The sequence below is a fragment of the Anastrepha obliqua genome, chromosome 1, assembly GCF_027943255.1.
Source record: "Anastrepha obliqua isolate idAnaObli1 chromosome 1, idAnaObli1_1.0, whole genome shotgun sequence".
In the NCBI taxonomy this organism is placed as follows: Eukaryota; Metazoa; Arthropoda; class Insecta; order Diptera; family Tephritidae; genus Anastrepha; species Anastrepha obliqua.
The window spans coordinates 66,650,963-66,671,154 of NC_072892.1; the positions used below are offsets into that span (position 1 = coordinate 66,650,963).

The 20,192-nt window shown below is 38.1% G+C and overlaps 5 protein-coding genes across 7 annotated transcripts in view; 3 read left to right on the forward strand and 2 right to left on the reverse strand.

The window, feature by feature from the left end:
- The window catches only part of LOC129248734 (katanin p60 ATPase-containing subunit A-like 1), a 51,907-nt gene extending 48,035 nt beyond the window's left edge, over positions 1 to 3,872 (forward strand). For all 3 annotated transcript variants that reach the window (XM_054888360.1, XM_054888365.1, XM_054888354.1), the window contains exon 4: positions 3,051 to 3,872. In XM_054888360.1, coding sequence (XP_054744335.1) covers positions 3,051 to 3,376 — 326 coding nt within the window. In that variant the 3' untranslated portion in view covers positions 3,377 to 3,872. The remainder of the gene's footprint in view (positions 1 to 3,050) is intronic.
- Positions 3,873 to 10,947: 7,075 nt separating this feature from the next.
- On the reverse strand, positions 10,948 to 12,690 carry LOC129247845 (histone acetyltransferase type B catalytic subunit). The gene is made up of 4 exons (XM_054887195.1): positions 12,393 to 12,690; positions 11,829 to 12,330; positions 11,413 to 11,770; positions 10,948 to 11,337 (listed from the first exon to the last, which is right to left on the reverse strand). Exons 1-4 carry the CDS (start codon positions 12,457 to 12,459, stop codon positions 11,044 to 11,046), a joined length of 1,221 nt encoding a protein of 406 aa, XP_054743170.1. The 5' UTR covers positions 12,460 to 12,690; the 3' UTR covers positions 10,948 to 11,043.
- Positions 12,691 to 12,977: 287 nt separating this feature from the next.
- LOC129247840 (26S proteasome non-ATPase regulatory subunit 12) lies at positions 12,978 to 15,105 on the forward strand. The gene is made up of 5 exons (XM_054887182.1): positions 12,978 to 13,118; positions 13,223 to 13,409; positions 13,475 to 14,340; positions 14,396 to 14,552; positions 14,621 to 15,105. Exons 2-5 carry the CDS (start codon positions 13,242 to 13,244, stop codon positions 14,924 to 14,926), a joined length of 1,497 nt encoding a protein of 498 aa, XP_054743157.1. The 5' UTR covers positions 12,978 to 13,118; positions 13,223 to 13,241; the 3' UTR covers positions 14,927 to 15,105.
- Positions 15,106 to 16,479: 1,374 nt separating this feature from the next.
- On the forward strand, positions 16,480 to 17,576 carry LOC129253043 (uncharacterized). The gene is made up of 3 exons (XM_054891272.1): positions 16,480 to 16,725; positions 16,794 to 17,215; positions 17,277 to 17,576. The coding sequence occupies exons 1-3, from the start codon at positions 16,619 to 16,621 to the stop codon at positions 17,453 to 17,455; spliced, it is 708 nt and encodes a 235-aa protein (XP_054747247.1). The 5' UTR covers positions 16,480 to 16,618; the 3' UTR covers positions 17,456 to 17,576.
- On the reverse strand, positions 17,556 to 19,104 carry LOC129253042 (histone PARylation factor 1-like). The gene has a single exon (XM_054891271.1). It carries the CDS (start codon positions 18,992 to 18,994, stop codon positions 17,657 to 17,659), a length of 1,338 nt encoding a protein of 445 aa, XP_054747246.1. The 5' UTR covers positions 18,995 to 19,104; the 3' UTR covers positions 17,556 to 17,656.
- Positions 19,105 to 20,192: the final 1,088 nt, after the last annotated feature.

The window sequence follows — 20,192 nt, forward strand, 5'->3', positions numbered from 1 at the left end:
TGCAGGTGTTCAGTCGGCCAAGTCATTCAAACTCATAAAAACTACAAGGAAAGCGAATTTTGAAAGAGCGGATCCCTTCATGCTTACTAAATTTACCATAATATTAGTTGCATAGATCATGATTTGTAAAAGGCCAGAGTAATGAGAAAATTTGTAAGCTCCTCTTGATGTAAGTTCCTAAAATATTTGTCAGATTCTATTCCTCTGCTTATTTTAGAAGCTTATTCGCTAAGAGCGATATCAGATCTCCAGCCACTTCTGACAGGAAATTGAGCATTAAAGTTGTGACCGAAACCGATCTGATGGTCACAGCTTCTATCTTGAAGATGGCCATGCGATTTCCACTCCTTTTCCAGAAAAATTTAAAAGTCGAGAATAACAATGTACCTATTAAGTGTCATCTCATGGGCAGAATTAATTCAGTTGTGGATGTGTCAGCCTTCCTTGAAGGCACCGCCCATCTCCCTTAAATATATGTACATGGTATAAAAGATGATCGCAAAGAAAAAAAACTCGGCTGTCCCACTCTTTGGAAAATTAGCGTATCACCTAGCCAAACCAGATATGCTCTTTTTTTATTTGGTTTCAATATATAATGGTTTCAAAATTTATAAAATCTATTCTAAAATCCAATTAACGTTTTCTGAAATGCAGTTGACTATTCTAAAATCTAATTTACGCCGTCTAAAATTCAATGCACTATTCCAAAATTGGAGATGGTTCCCCTTAAAAGATTTTTTTTATTTTTGGCCGTTTGTGTTTGGCCAATATAACAGACATTTTCAAATATGTAAAAGATTTTCGCCTAATATGTCTCGCATCTGGCTCACGGGCATTCCCACAGGTCACTGCAAGCTGCGTAGTCATCTGCACATGATCGGCATATGGTATACTGACTCCTGTCGTTTCTGCGACCAATCCCAGGCGACTCCAATGCACTTCTGGACTTCTCCAGGAACGTAGCGCTATAGCGCGGTGAAGGTTGAGACATCTGCAGCCAGAAAAAGGCAAATACGCTCAATCCATCCCAGCTCTATCCTAAATTCAATAAGGGAACTGACTCTGGATGAGGTACTGTGATGAGTAGGGGGCTCAAAAGACCATGAGGTCGAACTGCAAACCTCATTAGATTAGATTTGTGGGGGGTTAAACAAGTCCAAGCACTCAGTCAGGAGACCATTGTACTACACCCGGATAGATTTCAGTAGAAAGAATAGAGAGATAGGAAAGATAAAATGTGGGTAGTAAGACGGAAAAATTAATTTGAGTGACCATAGACCTCTTAGATTCATTGATGAATCTTAAGAGATCCGGAAGAGGAAGAGTATGAACTTTATCCATACTCAATATATCGCAACTCAATATCCTAAGTCTGATTCTGGAAAATGCAGGATAGCTACAGAGAAAATGCTGTGCAGTGTCGTCATTCTCAAGACAGGATAGGCATATCGGGCTGTCTACGACCTCTATGGTAACCATATGCTGACCACAGACGTTGTGCCCTGTGATTACACCCACCAGTACTCTCAGGTCCTTTCTGCTGAGTTTTGGGAGAAAGGTCGCTGTTTTCCTGTTTGGTTCTTTCACAAAGCACTTGGCTACTCTGCACGAGACCAACTCAGACCAACGTCCTCTATGGGTAGACCATCTCTATGGGTTGAACCGATGCGGAATTGACACCTAGAAAGGGTGCGGGGCCTAGTGGCATACTTGCAGAGCCTTCATTTGCCAATTTATCAGCTAACTTGTTCCCTGTAATACCCAATGTCCAGGCACCCAAATAAGACTAACTTTGTTGTGTTTTACAACACTTTTCAGTTTTGTCTTACATTCACCGACTAACTTCGAAGAGCAGCGTGGGTTAGCAAGGGCTTTCAATGCAGCTTGACTGTCACTACAAATTCCAATACTGTTGCCCCGCCACTTTTTCTCAATTATATTGGCACATTCAAGATAGCAAAGATTTCCGTAAGGCATAGGAGTACTTAGTGTCTTCGGCTAAGTACCATCCAGATCCGCTTCCATCACTGGTTTTGGATCCGTCGGTGTAGAAAGTGTGCTGATATCTCGTTAATAGGTTCTCTGGCCTTAACCATTGATCGCTATCTGGGATAAAAACATTATACTTCCTACGGAAGCTAATGACAGGCACCCGGTTGTCCACCAGAATCGAGAACAGTGTGCACCGCTCCGACAACTGGTGGTATATCTGACAGTGGCCAGTGCTTACTTCATTTCCCCAGACTCCGTTTAACTTGAGCTTGTACGTCGCCTTCATTGCTTCCTTTCGAATTTGAAGATCTAGAGGTTGCGAGTTCAGAATGGCATTAAGGGCATCACCAGATGTCGTACTCATGGCCCCTGTGATACCCAAGCACACACTTCTTTGTAGTCTTTTTAGGGGTTTTACTCAGGAATTAACTATTGTAGCCTTCCACCATACTACAGACGCGAATGTATCATAATAAGGGGTCTAATCAGGGTTATGTACAACCACTGCATTATCGCCGGTCTTAGACCCCATGTTTTGCCATGGGTTCTCTTACACTGGCAGAAGACTTTTAGTGTCCGAGAGACTTCTGCTCGACGTGCTTCAGTAACAGGCCTTCCATATTGCGTTTTCTAGTAAAAAGCACTAAGGTACTTTTTAAAGGATTCGCCGAAAGACCATACAATTCGCACCAATGTTCAGTCATATTTAGAGCTACCTGCAGTGCAAACCTCATAAAGAATCTAATCTAATATATCTGTTATGTTTCACGAATCAATTTTAAACTTATTAGGTTGTTAAAATTGAAAATAGCAAAGTTTCGAATTGAAATTGCACACCTTTAAATGTTAACAGTCTGATAAATTTTATGATTGTTTGGTGAAACCTGGCAAAAAGGTATTATGTCCAAGAGTACGTCACTTTTATATACATATATTGTAAATATACATACCTACACATAATAGTTTTAAAAAGTTAAAAAACTATACACTTTTCCACTTGTTCTTTAATAAATTTTATTAATATTTACTGAATATAACTAATTATTTATTTCCTTCAGAGGAAACACGTTCGGCACTTCTCAAACTCTGCCTCAAAGATGTACGCCTTTCACCAAACATGGATACGAATCTCATTGGCGATCAGCTGAAGGGTTACTCTGGTTCGGACATAAGCAATGTATGCCGCGATGCCGCCATGATGGCAATGCGTCGTCTCATTGCCGGCCGCTCACCTTCCGAAATTAAGGATATACGTCGCGAAGACATTGATCAACCCATAACACTACAGGATTTTCAAGAAGCCATGGAGAGAACTAAACAATCTGTTTCGGCGGACGATGTTACACGTTTCGAAAAATGGATGGAGGTCTATGGTTCATGTTAGGTTAGTAGCCATTTTGTGCATTGTAAACAAGTTATCTGCGTCAAAGTTTTTAAAACAATAAGCAATAAATTGTAAGCTTCTCTGTGTGTAAAATCAAAAGGGAACACAATAGGAGAAAAATGCATATTTTTTTAATGATGTAAAAAAGTGCATTTTAGAATACATTAATATTTACATAAATATTTAAATTGAAAAAAAGAACACTTCCGTAGATCTTAGCTCCTATATTGATTAGTAATGCCGATTTGTGTACTTCTGTTCCCCTTATTCCTCTTTACTCAGTAGCTAACTAAATTGACCTGAATTCGCTCAAATTTTGAAAACAAAACCCACCCCATATCCGAAAATAAATTCCTGTGCTTTGACTTCAAATTTAAAAGATAGAGCGTTGATAAAATGTATAGAAGATGTGAATGTTAGATAACCATTTATAAGCAGCTAGTCGATAAACAAATCATTTTATATAAAACATTTATAAATTTAATATCAATATAATGTACGAATATGTATGTATATTCAAAAAAAATAAATTCACCAACACCACAATCATTTTTGTGTACCTTTGCGCTCGTAAGTCGAAATACAATGCGTTCCAGTGATGATTTGTGTTGTTGTAATAGAATAAAGCATTTCACCACAAACTACATATACAAGGATGATAGAAAAATCTTTTCCCCATGCTACATATACATGTAGTATATGAGGGTCATTGAGGATAGTGATTGGCCAGAAAAAACTACAACAATTGTTACATATTATCTGGTTTTGATATTCATGTATCAAAGTGCTAAATTTGAATAAAAATTGTGATTAAAATGGAGTAGGTAAGTAAGTAAATATATTTTAAATAAAATTTATAAAGTTTATTTGAAGTCATATATTAAAAAGGAATCGGCCAATGTTATACAGGTATGTACTTCTGAACCACAGCCTCCAGTCACCGTTACTGTAGTTCCCAAAATACAAATACATACATGCATAGGCGGAAGCAAGGAAAATAAGAAGAAAGCTGTTATTATCCCAACAACATAATAAGAGACGCTATAAAGAAAGCGCCTGATTTGGGAGGCAATTTGGAGGACGCAGACGTGGTTATGACGCAGATAACCCCTGCCTGTCATGTCACCACGACTAAGAAAACCAAATTGGTTTCTGTTCTGGCACCAGCTTCGGCGACTGTTGGAGCTATGGTTAGCCCGAGCTCACGCTCAGAAAGTACCAGCGCACCAATGGCCACGGAACAGATGCCAGCCTCAGGAGGAAATCTGTCTAACAGGCAAAAGAAGCAGCAAAGGCAGAAGATCGCGAAGAAGGCAAGAGAAACGTAGCTATGCCAACTGCCACTCGAGCCGGAGTTGCGACACATCTGTCTTCATCCACTGCTCTAGCCGAATCTGGCAAGAGGAAAAGATCTGAGAATGAACACGAGGAAGAAGAAAAGGAGGAAGGGTAATAAACCGGAATCCGAAGTAAGCAACCTTATACAACAGGTTGTAGTGAGTCCGTGATGTTCCCAAACTCCGGACAATAACTGCGATTGAAGAAGCCACAAACTCATTGGGGCGAACTTTGACCGAGTGTTATAACAAGATGTGCCCGGAACGTAGGAGAAGAGAGGGTAAGACAGTCCCTTGGTGGAACGTCTTCTTAACAGAGCTCTTAAAACTCAGTTGGAAGGAGATTGGACTGCCTACCAAAAGCTGAGGAAGTAATATAAAAAGAAAATTAGATCATCTAAATTGGACTCTTATAGAACCTTCTCCAGTGAACTGGAGGAACGGAAGAGTTCAGCGAAGTTATACAAAGCCCTTCAAACAGACCGGACGGCTAGGCTAGACTCACCGCTCAAACCAGATGGTGCTTATACGGACTCAAAATCAGAACTGTGCGCCTTTGCCTTCTCGTCATTCGAAAACTTTAGGTCCCCAGGACCCGATGACATTTACCCAAGCATGCTCAAGCGGGGCGGAGAACAACTAATAAAGGGTTTGAAAAGAATCTTTACGGCATGTCTTGCGCACGCTTATGTTCCACAATTGTGGCTTTTGGTGAAAGTTGTATTTGTCCCAAAGCCAGGCAAAGACAGCTACGATTTACCAAAAAGTTTCAAGCCTATAAGCCTGACATTGTTTATGATTAAGGGTCTGGAACATATGGTGGAGAAGCGCATCAGGACGAGGTTTCTAAGTCGAAACCCACTCAACGTCAGACAACATGCTTATCAAAGTGGGAAAACTTGCCAATCGGCTCTGCACGAGTGCGTTAACATAATCGAAAAAGGGCTGGAAACAAGAGATTACACTCTTGGTGTGTTTGTGGACATTGAAGGAGCTTTCGACAATGCTACCTTTGACTCTATCAGAAGTTATGGAGTGGAAAAATCATTGTCAGATGGATCCACTCTATGCTATCCAAAAGACTGCTTACTATGGATAGAGAAAGCGATGAAGAAGTCACGGTTGAGGTAAAGAAGGGTTGCCCACAAGACGGTGTACTCTCACCCCTACTTTGGTGCTTCGTGGTGGACTCTCTTCTTAATGGTCTGCAGGAAATTGGACACATCCAAGCCTACGCAGACGATGTGTGCGTATTAATCTCAGGACGATCACTTGAAGCTATATGCAATAAAATGGAGGTAGTTCTAAATAAGATTCAGTATTGGTGCGAATTCCATGGTCTTTCTGTGAATCCTACAAAAAGAACCTTAGTGCTTTTCACTATGAAACACAATATGGAAGGCCTGTTACTACCCACATTGAAAGGGGTAACACTGCAACTGTCTTCTGAGGCTAAATATTTAGGAGTAATCCTAGATAGTAAGCTTACCTGGAAGAAGCACGTCGAGCAGAAGGTCTGTCGAACACTAAAAGTCTTCTGGCAGTGTAAGAGAACCCTTGGCCAGACATAGGGTCTAAGACCGGCAATAGTACGCTGGCTGTACATCACCCTGATGAATCCATTATTACACACGCCTCTGTAGTATGGTGAAAAGCCTCAATAGTTAATTCCTGGGTAAAACCCCTAAAAAGACTACAAAGAAGTGTGTGCTTGGGTATCACAGGGGCCATGAGTACGACATCTGGTGATGCCCTTAATGCCATTCTGAACTCGCAACCTCTAGATCTTCAAATTCGAAAGGAAGCAATGAAGGCGACGTACAAGCTCAAGTTAAACGGAGTCTGGGGAAATGAAGTAAGCACTGGCCACTGTCAGATATACCACCAGTTGTCGGAGCGGTGCACACTGTTCTCGATTCTGGTGGACAACCGGGTGCCTGTCATTAGCTTCCGTAGGAAGTATAATGTTTTTATCCCAGATAGCGATCAATGGTTAAGGCCAGAGAACCTATTAACGAGATATCAGCACACTTTCTACACCGACGGATCCAAAACCAGTGATGGAAGCGGATCTGGATGGTACTTAGCAGAAGACACTAAGTACTCCTATGCCACAGGATAGATGGCCACGTTATTCCTTACGGAAGTCTTTGCTATCTTGAATGTGCCAGTATAAGTGAGAAAAAGAGGCGGGGTAGTGGTATTGGAATTTGTAGTGACAGTCAAGCTGCATTGAAAGCCCTTGCTAACCCACGCTGCTCTTCGAAGTTAGTCGGTGAATGTAAGACAAAACTGAAAAGTGTTGTAAAACACAACAAAGTTAGTCTTATTTGGGTGCCTGGACATTGTGATATTACAGGGAACGAGTTAGCTGATAAATTGGCAAATGAAGGCTCGGCAAGTATGACACTGGGCTCCGAATCCTTTCTAGGTGTCAATTCTGTATCGATTCAACCCATAGATATGGTCTACCCATAGAGGACGTTGGTCTGAGTTGAACTCGTGCAGAGTAGCCAAGTGCTTTGTGAAAGAACCAAACAGGAAAACAGCGACCTTTCTCCCAAAACTCAGCAGAAAGGACCTGAGAGTACTGGTGGGTGTAATCACAGGGCACAACTTCTATGATCAACATATGGCTACCATAGAGGTAGTAGACAGCCCGATATGCCTATCCTGTCTTGAGGATGACGACACTGCAGAGCATTTTCTCTGTAGCTGTTCGGCGTTTTCCAGAATCAGACTTAGGATATTGAGTTGCGATATATTGAGTATGGATAAAGTTCATACTCTTCCTCTTCCGGATCTCTTGAAATTCATCAATGAATCCAAGAGATTTGTGGAAAAGTGAGCTCAAACTAATTTATCCGTCTTACCATCCACTTTTTATCTTTCCTATCTCTATTCTTTCTACTGAAATCTATCCGGGTGTAGTACAATGGTCTCCTGACTGAGTGCTTGGACTTGTCCAACCCCCCACAATTGCTAATGGAATGTTCTTCATCTGTCATCGATGACGAAATGAAACAAATTATTGAGGAGAAAATAAAATCAGGTGATGCCAAGCTCATTATTTTGCAATGTTTACTTTTTTCTAATTTAATAGGAGGTAGCTCAACTGAAAAAAATGTGTTCTTTGGGATTTTTCCCGCCAACAATTTAATCAGCTGTTCGTAAAACTTGCAAATATTACTGGTTCTGCGCTCATGTACTTTTTTTTAATATTTTTCTCTTTGAGAACAAATTCTCGGAAATTTTCACATGAACAGACCTATTATGGGAAAAAATCAGAAAAATGAACTGAACAAAATCGGGGAAGACCAATCAAAATATGAATCAGATGCTTTTAATACACAACTATGTGAGAACGAAAATGAAATAGAGGCGAAAGTCAATAACTCTGAATTTTTGCTCCTAACAAAAACAAAAAAACAAGGATTATTTCTGATTCTTAGACTGAATGAAGAATGAAGAAATTTCCACCGAACAAGCTGCTGATGGGGATTTATAAAAAACATTGACAGAAGATAGAGATGTATGTATGTAGCTAGATTAAAATCGATTTTTTTTTTTTTTTTGCATGTTATTGTAGTAAAACATTTCAAAAATACCGTGTTAAAATTTTAAGTCAATCCGAGCAAAACTTTTTAAGTTATAGAGCATAAAGCCGAGCCGCCTGAAACATCTGCCGAGACGCAGCAGTTGCGCGTTTTCATAACTTAAAACTTTAAACGCGGTTTCTCGAACCTTTTTTTTTAAAGTGCGTAGTCATTGGCATTTGAAAACTACTCAACTGATCCTTTTGAAATTTTGCACACATATTTTACATATAAAAAACCTCCTCCCAACGTTTTTTTTTTCGCCATTTTTTTTTATATTAAGGGGGTTTTACACCTACAAAATGGCGGCATTTTTTCGTCAAAAATCACTTTTTACTTCAAACGACTACCAAATGGCTGAAAATGAAAATAAATCGTCAAAATAAACGTGGGGGGGAAGTTTAACTCATACTTTAACTAAATTATTCGATTTTTTTGATTTCAGATGATTCTACGCTGAGATATGCTGACTACTGCAAAATGTATTTTTGAAAAGACGTCTACGTAAATGTGCTCCCATTCGCTCATTTTGCAATATTTTTACATAAAAATTTTATCAAATATTCTTGAAATGTTACTTTATAATATGCAACAACTTTTAATAAACTGACTTGAACCGTTTCGCTACAATAAATTCATGAAAAAAGTTTTTTAGCGTTTATCCCTTACCCCCCCCCTTAAAAGAGGTATCGGGTCCAGCTGCCTATGCTAAAAGGCATATTACGCTTGGTTCGGTAAGTATGGCTTTCAAATTGATTATTGACGAAGACCTGATGACAAATCTAAAATCATGCACTGGGCTTGAAGCTCATAGAATCTTGAATAATGAATGGACAGTTACAAAATCAGAATTATGAGGCTTTATAGCAATTTTGTATTTCAAAAACAGAGTTTATGAAGTTTTGACGCGTACACCCCTTTTTTGGTGTTTGGCCGAGCTCCTCCTCCTATTTGTGGCGTGCGTCTTGATGTTATTCCACAAATGGAGGGGCCTACAGTTTCAAGCCGACTCCGAATGGCAGATATTTTTTTATGGGGAGCTTTTTCATGGCAGAAATACACTCGGAGGTTTGCTATTGACTGCCGAGGGGCGGCCGCTATTAGAAAAAACTTTTTAGTCTTTCACAGAGATTCAAACCTACCGAGATTCAAACCTACGTTCTCTCTGAATTCCGAATAGTAGCCCGCGCATCAACCCATTCGGCTGCGGCGGCCATTTTTAATTACAAATCTTTTATTTCAATTAAGTTTGAGCTGTTTTTTTGCAAAAAGCTTCAATTTTAGTAGTATGAGTCAATTTGACTCTTTTCAGTAAAAATAAGTATATAATCAAAACTCCTAAATCTAGTGTTACGGCCGGTGGAGTTGTTTCCCCATAAATAATTTTTAAAATCAAAAATAAATCTGAAAGGTATTAATTCATTAAATAACTTGATTCAGCTCGCCTTGTTGGCAAGTACTGCTGTGCACCTACTAGATATAGAGATAGAGCCCACCAAACACCTAAATCTCGCGACCATCTAAGTTTTTCTAACAGTCTTCGAGTGCTTCTTGATATTTGTGGGTCTCTCTTTGCCTACAACTTCTTTGACATCCGTCGAAAAGATTGCAATGCGATTGAGGTGAGATGACTGACCCTATCAGCCTATGACCTCAACCCCTTTTGAAACGAATTTTTTGATAACTTCCTGGTCTTTGTCGTACTATACATGGCTGACTCCACTGCGTTGAAGTAGAACTTGGCGGCCTTGATTTTTTTCCAATATACTGTTCGGCTTTTACTGCTCTGGTGTCATATTTAGGGTTAAAAGAAACATTCTTCGGCCTTTCCACAAATTGTTTACTTCCTTTGGATCTCAGTAAAGTAATAACAACCACAAGTTGTTCCACCATTTCTGAACTGGCAAATGCAGGTACTCTGCAGCAAATTTTATTCTGGCCTGTACATGACGTGAATCCAGCAATGGTACCACACCTGGGTTTTTCCCGTAAAATTTAGCTTCAATGAGTTTGTTTCTGATTGTTGAAGAATCTACATCAAGACTTAGATCATCCCTAATCTTTTTGAAGGTACAAAAGGAATTTTCACGCGCCAAACCCAGTACTTCTCTCAGCTCTTGCCTCTAAACACTTCAATTGTCTCCATTGGTTTGCTTTTATCAAACTTTTTCACTGAAAAGTCGAGCAAATTTGGAATAACTTGAAAGTTTTAGCAATTTCTTAATAGGCTTTCACTTTCACCCGGAAAATGTTTAGCGCGACCCTTTTCTCGGAAAGAAATCTGTTTAATTTTTGCAAGGTTTTGTAAAAAAAATGTATATGGAACTATAAATATTTAAACAAAAATATGAATTTCCCTCAAATGCGCCCAAATGCCACAACTACACTTCACTGCATTTTTGAGCACTTTTTGAATATAACAACCAGCTCAGAAAATACGATATTTAAGGCTACCACTGGTGATTAAAATTTTTTATTAGCAGTTATTTAAATTTAAAAAAGAAATTTAGCTATTTTTGGCATACGCCACTGCTATTGCTTCAAACAGTTGTATATTATGGGGAATTAGCATAACATATTTCAAAAAATACCCCAGTATATTCCCGTTATAACATTAACAAATTAATAAAAGTATTACTTTTAAAATTTAATTTAAAATTTATTACATAAAGAAATGAATTCGTAAACAAAAGGACATGCTGATCAATAAAATGAATGATGAGCGATAACAGTATTAGCAAACCGTACGTAGCTTTTTAACAATTTCTTTATATTCATTTTCTACTTGCTCATACTCGTTTTGCAATTGTTCGATGCGTTGACTTTGTGTGGGTAAGCGCGCTCTCAACCATTCTGTATCCACTTTTGCCTTTTCCATTTTCTTAATGTCATTCAACTGCTTGTAATGTACAGCATTTAAACGTCGCTTCACATCCAAACGATAGGCATGATAATCATCTTTATCGAGACAGTTTGTATAAAAGAAACGCAGTATTTCATAGACGCGGCGGCACTGACGAGGATTCAACTGAGGAAAAAGTAAGCAACAATTTTTAACTAACATTTCATTTCAAATTGAAATTATCGAGTTATAAAATTATACCTTAAGTGATTCACGTGCTTCCCGCACCATTTCCTTATTGAAACCTTTCTTAATGACATCTCTTGCGAAACTTTTTAACCCCATACATAAACGCGCATCTACGAAATTGCGTAAACGCTGAAAATCGTCAGATGGGTCTTCGACTGTCATATCGATGACATTTTTTTGTGGCTGGTAATGCTTATATATGGTTTCTATGAATTTTGTGCCAATGCCTAGTTTTTGGAATGGTGGTAGAACTAGCACCTGGCTAATGCGTGGCCGTATATGCTGCGGATAGGCGTAGTATTCGTATACAGTGGTGTAGCCAACGGTTGCGTATTGATAGTTGCTATTATCATTTTTATACTTTTCATAGCTATCGTGAAAAGAACATTCATGTATTAAACTAAATATATACTGCTGCGGTTACATACCATACGAAAAAACTCCACTGGGCATCATCTACATCAATGTAGGAAGCCGCATCAACAAACCAAAGTATAAAAGTTTGTAAGCGGCCGAAAAATTTTAAGAACGACGGCACCTTATAATTACAGAGATATATTTCGAACAAGCGCTTCTTGCCTTGCGCATCAGTTACTTTGAGTTCCGACAACTTTTCACCAAAAGGTTGAAATTTGTCTGCTTTATCAAGTGTTTTCAGAAACTCATCCATATTGATGAAGAAACAACCATCGGGCAATTTTTCAGCAATAGTTCTCACGACACTGTCGGCACTTATGTCTCCTTTTGATATTTCATCAACTCGACTACTATATTCGACACCAATATAAATGTGGAGCGGTCCGGCTGTGTATAATATACGCACATGTAAATCTCTATAACCAAATATGCTCTCCGTTTCCCCAAAAAGTTGATGTGCCATCAAGGGATGGAATGTTAAACTATCATCCTCTATATCCTGCTTGCGGCGTACTGAAAAGTGTAAATGATATTTTCATACTAGCATTATAATTAACGTTTGAAAAAACACTCACTTAATTTAAACTCCACAACTTCAAGTGCATCCGACACCAGTTCCTCAAAATCGTGTAGATTCGCCATATCGGCCACTGCTAATGACTGCTTCTAGAGATACTAATAATTTCCAGAACACTAATCACCAAGTATTTTGCACTCTGCAGTTATTACTGTCTGGTATTATTTCTATTTAATTACGGTTATCTTTTTAAGTTTTGCCAAAAAATGGAATAAAATGAAAATAAATTCGATACAAAATTTCAGGCGCAAAATGCGACCAGCAAACTATTGACAGTTGATTTTGGCATTTGACAAGGCTGTGTTTCGTGTTCGTAGAGTATTCGAATGTCAAACAGTACAATTTAAATCACTAATTTGTTTTAAATTTCTATATAATGGTATAAATAGTTAGCAAGCATTATTATTTTAATAATACATATCAACAAAAATAGCTTTTAAATTGCACCAATTTGTTCATTTTTATATTTTAATAGATTGACCGGCTTACCGCAACATCAATTTTTCATATTTTTTTTCTTTTCGCATTTTACCACACCCTGCTTCAAGTCATATTGACAATTGGTAAATTCTACAACCGCAGCCAATTTACATGATTAGTAAGCAGAATTATCCCAAGTCTACTTATAGCCGCATTTCGCATTGTTTTTCTACAATTCAAATTGCTATAGTTCAAGATAGTGTGATACGTGAAGATAAACATATAAAACAATCCTTTCTGCACGGTAACTTCAACAATAAACATTGTTCTCATATTTAAACAAGTAGTAAAATAACGCTTTATTTCTCCACATTCACCCGCATAATCTGCTTTGGGGTAATTTTTTAGTTGAAGGAGAGCATACAAAATGGATAATTATTTGTTCGAAGGAGGTCGCATCACCAAAATGGAGGTTGATTATTCACCAGCCTGTGATGAGAAAATTCCACTAGCTAAAGATATGGCCAGGAAGAATCCCGAAGCTTTCCATGATGCCATCGAGATACTGTTGCAACTTGAAAAGCAAACGCGTTTGGTAAGTAAACTTATTAGATAGCTTTATTCGGCTGACTAAAGAATATATTTAACTTATTTAATCAGGGCGCCGATATGGTATCTTGCTCGCGAGTTCTTGTCGCAATATGCCAGATTTGTTTCGACGCTCAAAACTGGAATGCTTTGAATGAATACGTTTCATTGCTAGCGCGTCGCCGTTCGCAGCTAAAGCAAGCTGTTTCAAAGATGATTCAGGAGTGCTGCACTTACGTTGAAAAAACACCTGATAAGGCCACCAAATTAAAACTGATTGATACGCTGCGCACAGTCACAGAAGGCAAAATATATGTAGAAATTGAGCGTGCCCGTTTAACAAAAATCTTAGCTGACATCAAAGAGGCCGATGGTGATATTGCAGGGGCTGCCGCTGTAATGGAAGAACTACAAGTAGAAACATACGGTTCAATGGATAAGCGGGAGAAGGTTGAATTGATTTTAGAGCAAATGCGGCTTTGTCTACTAAAAGAAGATTTCGTTTCCACGCAAATCATTGCCAAGAAGATAAGCATAAAATTCTTCGATGACCCAATACAGCACGACCTAAAGTTGAAATTCTACAACTTAATGATTCGGTTGGACCGCGATAGTTCGTTCTTGAAAACCTCGCGTCACTATCAAGCAATCGCTGAACCAGCACGTCCAGCACCCGCAGTAGCAGAGTTGACTGAAGAGGAGAAAAAAAAATTGAGTGAGGAAGATAAAAAGAAGCGTGAAGATGAAATCAAGGCAGCTGCTGTGGCAGCCGCCGCTTTGTCATCTGTCGAATTGACTCCAGAACAAGAAAAGGAGCAAAAGGAAAAACTGATTTGTGCTGTGTTATACTGCGTATTAGCGCCGTATGACAACGAACAGAGTGATATGATGGCACATTTGTCGAAAAATAAGAAACTTGAAGGCATACCCGCTTACCGGTTGGTAATTAGACAATATATTTAGAGATAAAATAATAATGTATTTTTGTTTCAGAGAAATACTACGTTTATTCATGTCGAAAGAGCTTATAAGTTTTGACACATTCAATGCTGATTTTGGTACCGTGCTAGCCGAGAATGATATGTTTAAAGAAAGCACAAAGCATGGACGCAAATGCATTGCTGAGCTAAAGGATCGACTAATAGAACATGTAAGCAGCTCTAAAAGTTTTTTTATTCCTAATTTAGTTTGCTGAAATAACTTTATTTATCTAAATAGAATATTCGTATAATCGCTATGTACTATTCTCGCATTCACCTTCAACGCATGAGTGAATTACTCAACTTACCGTCAAACCGGTGTGAAGAATATCTTTCAAAGTTGGCGAATAGCGATACCATACGCGTTAAAATTGATCGACCAGTAGGAATTGTTTACTTCACCACAAAGAAGAGCGCCTCCGATATACTGAATAACTGGGCGAACGACGTGAATCAACTGATGTCACTTGTGAACAAGACTTGTCATCTTATCAATAAGGAAGAATGCATTCATTCCGCTATTGGAATTGCTGTAGAGGAATAGATCATCTGCAAAAATATAGTACTTTTTTAACGTAATGTACGCTAAGCTGATTAAACTTTCAATTCAGTTTCAAATTCGAATGCCTAAAACAAAGCTTTTTACAAAGGATGAATGTAGGAACACTTGAAATTAGGCAGTTAAAGCGAAATAAAAAATGTACGCCAGCTTAGAAACAAATAGTTTATTATCTTTTACTATTGTATCGCCCGATGTATTAAATAAATAAGGGTCGATATCTACATATATATTTGGTCTAACAAAGGAAAAATGGGCATGGAACGGTTTTACTATTTTTCAGAATATTCCCAATGATAATCAATACACTTGTATTCGTTTAGGCCAATTTCCAAATCATTTCGTCTAATCTGATTGAGACAACTCTTAAGCATGCGTTTTTATTACCTCATAATGGGAAGGAGCAAAAAGTCATTGGGTACGGTGAATGCGCTATCAATTCGAGGTTTTGATCGGTCAAAAATCCTTTTGGCAGCGCCGATATGACAGTTGGGAGACAATGCGATTTTGGTGAAGGATAGTTCTATACCATTCAGAATTGACCGTTTAACTTTGCTTGGTAGTCACATGATTATTAATGCTCAAAAAACAGGTGGTCATTGTGCTTGTGAAAAAATTCGTCAAAAATTGTGACAAATAATCGCACGAAATTGTTCATGGTTTAATACCATTTTTTTGCAGATATCCATTTTTAAAGATAGCCATTTACTGTAAGCAACAATTGAATGGCTCACATATCAAAACGTTCTGCATGGTTTTATGATAAAATATGTCAAATTTTCCAATCGATTCTTCAGATGACGTCTGACTCCACTACAAGTGTCCGCAGCTCGAAATATAAATAGCAACCCTCGTAATTTGATAGATTTCCTCAATCTCTTCTATAGGTTCTTCATTTGTACCAGTTGTGAGTAATTTTGCTTTACTTATATCAGAGATACCACGTTTCCTTTTTTGAAAACTACCGTTATATGGAAGTTCGTGTGGTTACTGGCAATTTCGCCCAAGCCAAAAGAGTAATCTATATACCAAGTTTCATTGAAATATAATAAATTTTGTACTCTCATCATTCGTAAATATATGTATATATTTATCTCGATTCATTTATGCTGTTACACACAACCGTTAGGTAAACAAATTTATAAAACCCTCCTACACAAGTTGTAGAAATTGTGTGTGGAGAAACGTAGCCGATAATATCGTTGGTCCTTTTAACAAAATTTTCGATTTATTTTGAATTACAAAGAAATTCAATCTTTTTGTTACATTAATATCTCTTGAGATTGCAAATATTAATTTTATAAAGATAATTTGAAAGATATTCCCATTGATAAACTGTGGTATGAAATTTTACAACATATATGTACACAACATATATGTACACTAATTATATAAATGTTCCTTATTTTTATATTCGTGCGTTAAAGTGTCATAAAAAACAAAGGTCCCAAAAGAGAATAAAATAAATAGGAAAATTAGTACCTTTTTGAGGTAATTTTTTGTCAATTTGTGGCACCACTGTTTTAATTAAAATTTTCGTACCAAGGCGAATTGTATAGATTCGCCATGTTTTTTACTGAACGCACTCCTTGCTGAGTTAGATGACAAGCGAAAATCACAGTTCCACCTGTAAACATATAATTGCTGCCAAAATCTTCAAAAACCGAAATCTTTGAAATGAGCTGTCCAATGGGTTTTGGTGAACTAAATATCCCATCTTCTCGTGCTTTCTGGGATGACTGCGATGAGGATGAGCCACTACAAAAGGATAAGGAAATAAAGAAGTGAATTGAGTTTGTTAATTCAGTCCTTTTAAAACAGCGTATTAGAGTAACCGACTTTACTATTGCAGGCTCGAACTTTTATATGAACCGAACGAAACAGCAGAACCTTTGTCCAGTAAAATGTTTCTGCTAATCGAGGGAGCCGATGTGTCAGATTTCGTGGAAGCATCGTTGTTGCAGGACGCACGGAAAATCTGTAAACTACCATCTGCAAACTCCTCATTACATTATATTGACGATAAGGAATTATTAATTGCGCTATTGCAAGAAGATCTAACAAATAGTGGTGAAGTTACTGAGTTGCTCCTCCCGTATGCGAAACAAGCTGAAACGGTGATAACATTAACTGTGAAATCAAAAATTGAATATCAGAGTGAGAATTTGCTAAAAATTCGTGACGAGATTACATTATTGCGCGGCATAAATTCGAAAATGTCGCAGGTAGAAGAACTGGAGGCACCTAACTTTGTAGCTGGCGTGGCAGCGGGAAGTAAGTAGTTTTTTTTTTCAAATTTAATGCGGAAGATTTATAAGACCATTTAAATACATAGTTGCTTGTTGGCGTCATAACGAAAAACTGCCAGTATCAGCCTACGTCGCCTACACTGATAATGTCTCGCTGGATACATTGGGAGCGAAACCCATACTCAAATTGCTGCAGGAACTGGGTGTAAATTGCAGCGAAACATACAAACCTGTTTATAAGGAATCTTCACATCTGTATATATGAAATAAAAATAGCTCGGTAGGTCTGTACAATACCGAGAAGTGCGTCATATTTTTAAATTTTATATTTGTGTTAAAATAAGGGCTAATGGAAATAAATGAGGTCCAGGGAAGTGTGAAAAATACTTCAGTCATACTTTATTTTTATAGCAAATAACAGCTATTTTAAATACGAGTTATTTATTTTAACAGTTAGGCTATGTTTTCATTGACCCACTTTATTCTGGTTTATTTCAAATATGCTAAGTTTATGTGACTTGCTTCGTAGCTCAATGTGAGCTTTTGAGATAGCAATGAATTGTGGTCGACATAGCAGTGAATACGCCGGCACTAGTAAAGATTGTACCAACGAATGTAGTTCACGTCGCCCACTACAAAACAAGTCAATGCCTAATTCAAGAGCGGTGCCAAAATCACATTCGTCCATTGCTATGTTGGCGGCAGTGGCCACTGGCTGCAACTTCTCGATCACTGCCGCTTTAATATCCTCGTTGTCACCACCATCATCAGAAGCGCCTGCCTTTTCGAAAAAATTCAATATTTTCTTCAGCTCTGCATCCGATATAATCAGAGGCCTATAACCGACTTCGGTTTTGCCGTCATACGGTACTACTATCCCAGCTTCATGGAGAGTTTTAGCAACCACTTTAGCACTACGTCGTTTGCGTAAGGGTTCGAGTGTCTCTAATTTAATTTCGTTTGCGCTAATAAAATTTTGTAGCGCCTTACGCGTGCTTGCCACCAGTGCTCCCGTGAAAGGTGTGTTGGTGAAATCTTTCTCGAGATAGTGTAAAAATGCATCAAATGTGTTGCCAGCTATAAATTCAAACTTGCAACCTTTTGCAGCATCGTTACGTGCCAACAAAAGGCTATCATGTTCTTGTGGCGAATCGCGCCAATAACCATAATGGATTCCAGTATCCCGACGTACAAAAATTGTTTGAAATTCAGGTGGGTCGTAGAAGAATCGCCAGTGCCGCAAGTAGTCACCTGGTTCACGAATTGGAGCTTTATGGAAGCGTCCAGCAAGAAATTCAAAAGCTCCTACCAACTGCAGTTGGAATTGTTTCTCAAAATATTGCAAAACTTCCTCACCAGTGCCACCACTTTTTAAGCTGCAAGCAAATTTCCAAAAGGCGTAAAAGTCCAGAGGCATTTCCACGAGGAATTTGTGTCGTATGAACTCATTGCTACGTAATAATTCGTCGTATTCCGCCTGAACTGAGAATTTTATGCGCTTGGCAAGTATTTCCATGTAGTTTTTGCCCGCAATGTTACCAAGCGCTTCAGCACGCAAATCAGTTGTATCAATTTCTCTGCGTTCATCGGAACTACTGTTACCAGCAGTAGTCGGGGTTCCTGTGTGAGGTTTGTCTTTGATTTCATCCTCCCTTGGCTGCTGCTTAGTCTCTACGGATGGTATTTTCCGTTTTAGTTCCTCTTTTTCTTCGTGAACTTTCTTTGTTGGATGGTTATACTTCTCCAAATGAGCTGCGTTTTTCTGATAACATTTCTCCCAATATTTGCAATCGTCTTTAGGCATTTTAATAAACACTTTTCAATTTTTTACTTAGCGTGATTTGTGAAATACTGTTTCTGTTATTATATTTCCTTGTTTACCTGCGACTGCAACCGCTTTCTTGATAAAAACAAAAAACGATTAATCGATTACACGTCAAGCAATATTGGTTCTTTACCATGATTCAATTATAGAAGGTTAGGTAAGTAGTGACAAGGGCGCTTTGACACTCCCTTATTTTAAGGCTGCATTTACGAAGGATGGGAAAAAGGGAAAAATGTTTTCCCCTTCTTGCCTAAAGGTAGTAAAAAAGTACGTAAAGTAACTAATTAGTCCTGTACTAAGAGAAAAACAAGCGACAGAAAAATTATAGTTTTTTCTTTAAACAAATGTAATATTTATTTAGAATATTTTCGATGTTTATCTAACACAAGAGCACGCAGAACTATGTGATGTTACTTATGTATGTGTTTTTTTTTTCTGCCGTTCGGAGTCGGCTTGAAACTGTAGGTCCCTCCATTTGTGGAATAACATCAAGACGCACACCACAAATAGGAGGAAGAGCTCGTGTACGCGCCAATTATATATATATATATATAATCTTGCAATAGATTTGAGTATATTTTGTGGAAGAGAACAAAAAATAGTCATAATAAAGGAATTTAATGTGTTTAATTTACTACAATAGTACAAGTCTTTTAATACACCAAAGGTCAAAATATAAAGCGTTTTTCAGTAAGAGCGCTTCAACTTTTTTGAATAAAACACAAACGGTTTGACTTTTTTAACTAATTTTTTTTTATTATCGAGTTTGAACATCTACATTTAAGTATGAAATTCGATTTCTTTTGCATGACCACCGCGTGCACGTTTTACGAAGTCAAATCGTTGAACCAAATTTTCGACCATTCTTTTGCATAAATCGGCCGAAATTCCAGCAATTTCGCGTTCAATATTGGCTCTGAGCTCACAAATCGTCGCCGGTTTGTTACTGTAGACCAATGACTTCACATAACCCCAAATAAAATAGTCTAGAGGCGTCAAATCACTCGAGCGCGGCGGCCATTCGACCGGCCCATTTCTGGAAATAATGCGCTCACCGAACTTACTCTTCAACAAATCAATTGCAGCGTGTGCTGTGTGGCTTGTGGCCCCGTCCTGTTGAAACCACATGTCGTCTAAGTCCATACCATTCAATTGCGGCCAAAAAATAAAAATTACA

What these genes read in the sequence shown, in the direction of transcription:
- LOC129247845 (XM_054887195.1), bottom strand. Translation starts at nt 12,459, where the DNA reads ATGGCGAATCTACACGATTTTGAGGAACTGGTGTCGGATGCACTTGAA. An exon ending in CAGTGGAGTTTTTTCGTATG is followed by an intron (nt 11,771 to 11,828) that starts GTATGTAACCGC and finishes TTTTCACGATAG; the next exon opens with CTATGAAAAGTATAAAAATG. An exon ending in AAGCACGTGAATCACTTAAG is followed by an intron (nt 11,338 to 11,412) that starts GTATAATTTTAT and finishes CTTTTTCCTCAG; the next exon opens with TTGAATCCTCGTCAGTGCCG.
- LOC129247840 (XM_054887182.1), top strand. Translation starts at nt 13,242, where the DNA reads ATGGATAATTATTTGTTCGAAGGAGGTCGCATCACCAAAATGGAGGTT. An exon ending in TTGAAAAGCAAACGCGTTTG is followed by an intron (nt 13,410 to 13,474) that starts GTAAGTAAACTT and finishes TTATTTAATCAG; the next exon opens with GGCGCCGATATGGTATCTTG. An exon ending in GAAGGCATACCCGCTTACCG is followed by an intron (nt 14,341 to 14,395) that starts GTTGGTAATTAG and finishes TTTTTGTTTCAG; the next exon opens with AGAAATACTACGTTTATTCA.
- LOC129253043 (XM_054891272.1), top strand. Translation starts at nt 16,619, where the DNA reads ATGAGCTGTCCAATGGGTTTTGGTGAACTAAATATCCCATCTTCTCGT. An exon ending in AAGGATAAGGAAATAAAGAA is followed by an intron (nt 16,726 to 16,793) that starts GTGAATTGAGTT and finishes TTACTATTGCAG; the next exon opens with GCTCGAACTTTTATATGAAC. An exon ending in AGCTGGCGTGGCAGCGGGAA is followed by an intron (nt 17,216 to 17,276) that starts GTAAGTAGTTTT and finishes TTAAATACATAG; the next exon opens with TTGCTTGTTGGCGTCATAAC.
- LOC129253042 (XM_054891271.1), bottom strand. Translation starts at nt 18,994, where the DNA reads ATGCCTAAAGACGATTGCAAATATTGGGAGAAATGTTATCAGAAAAAC.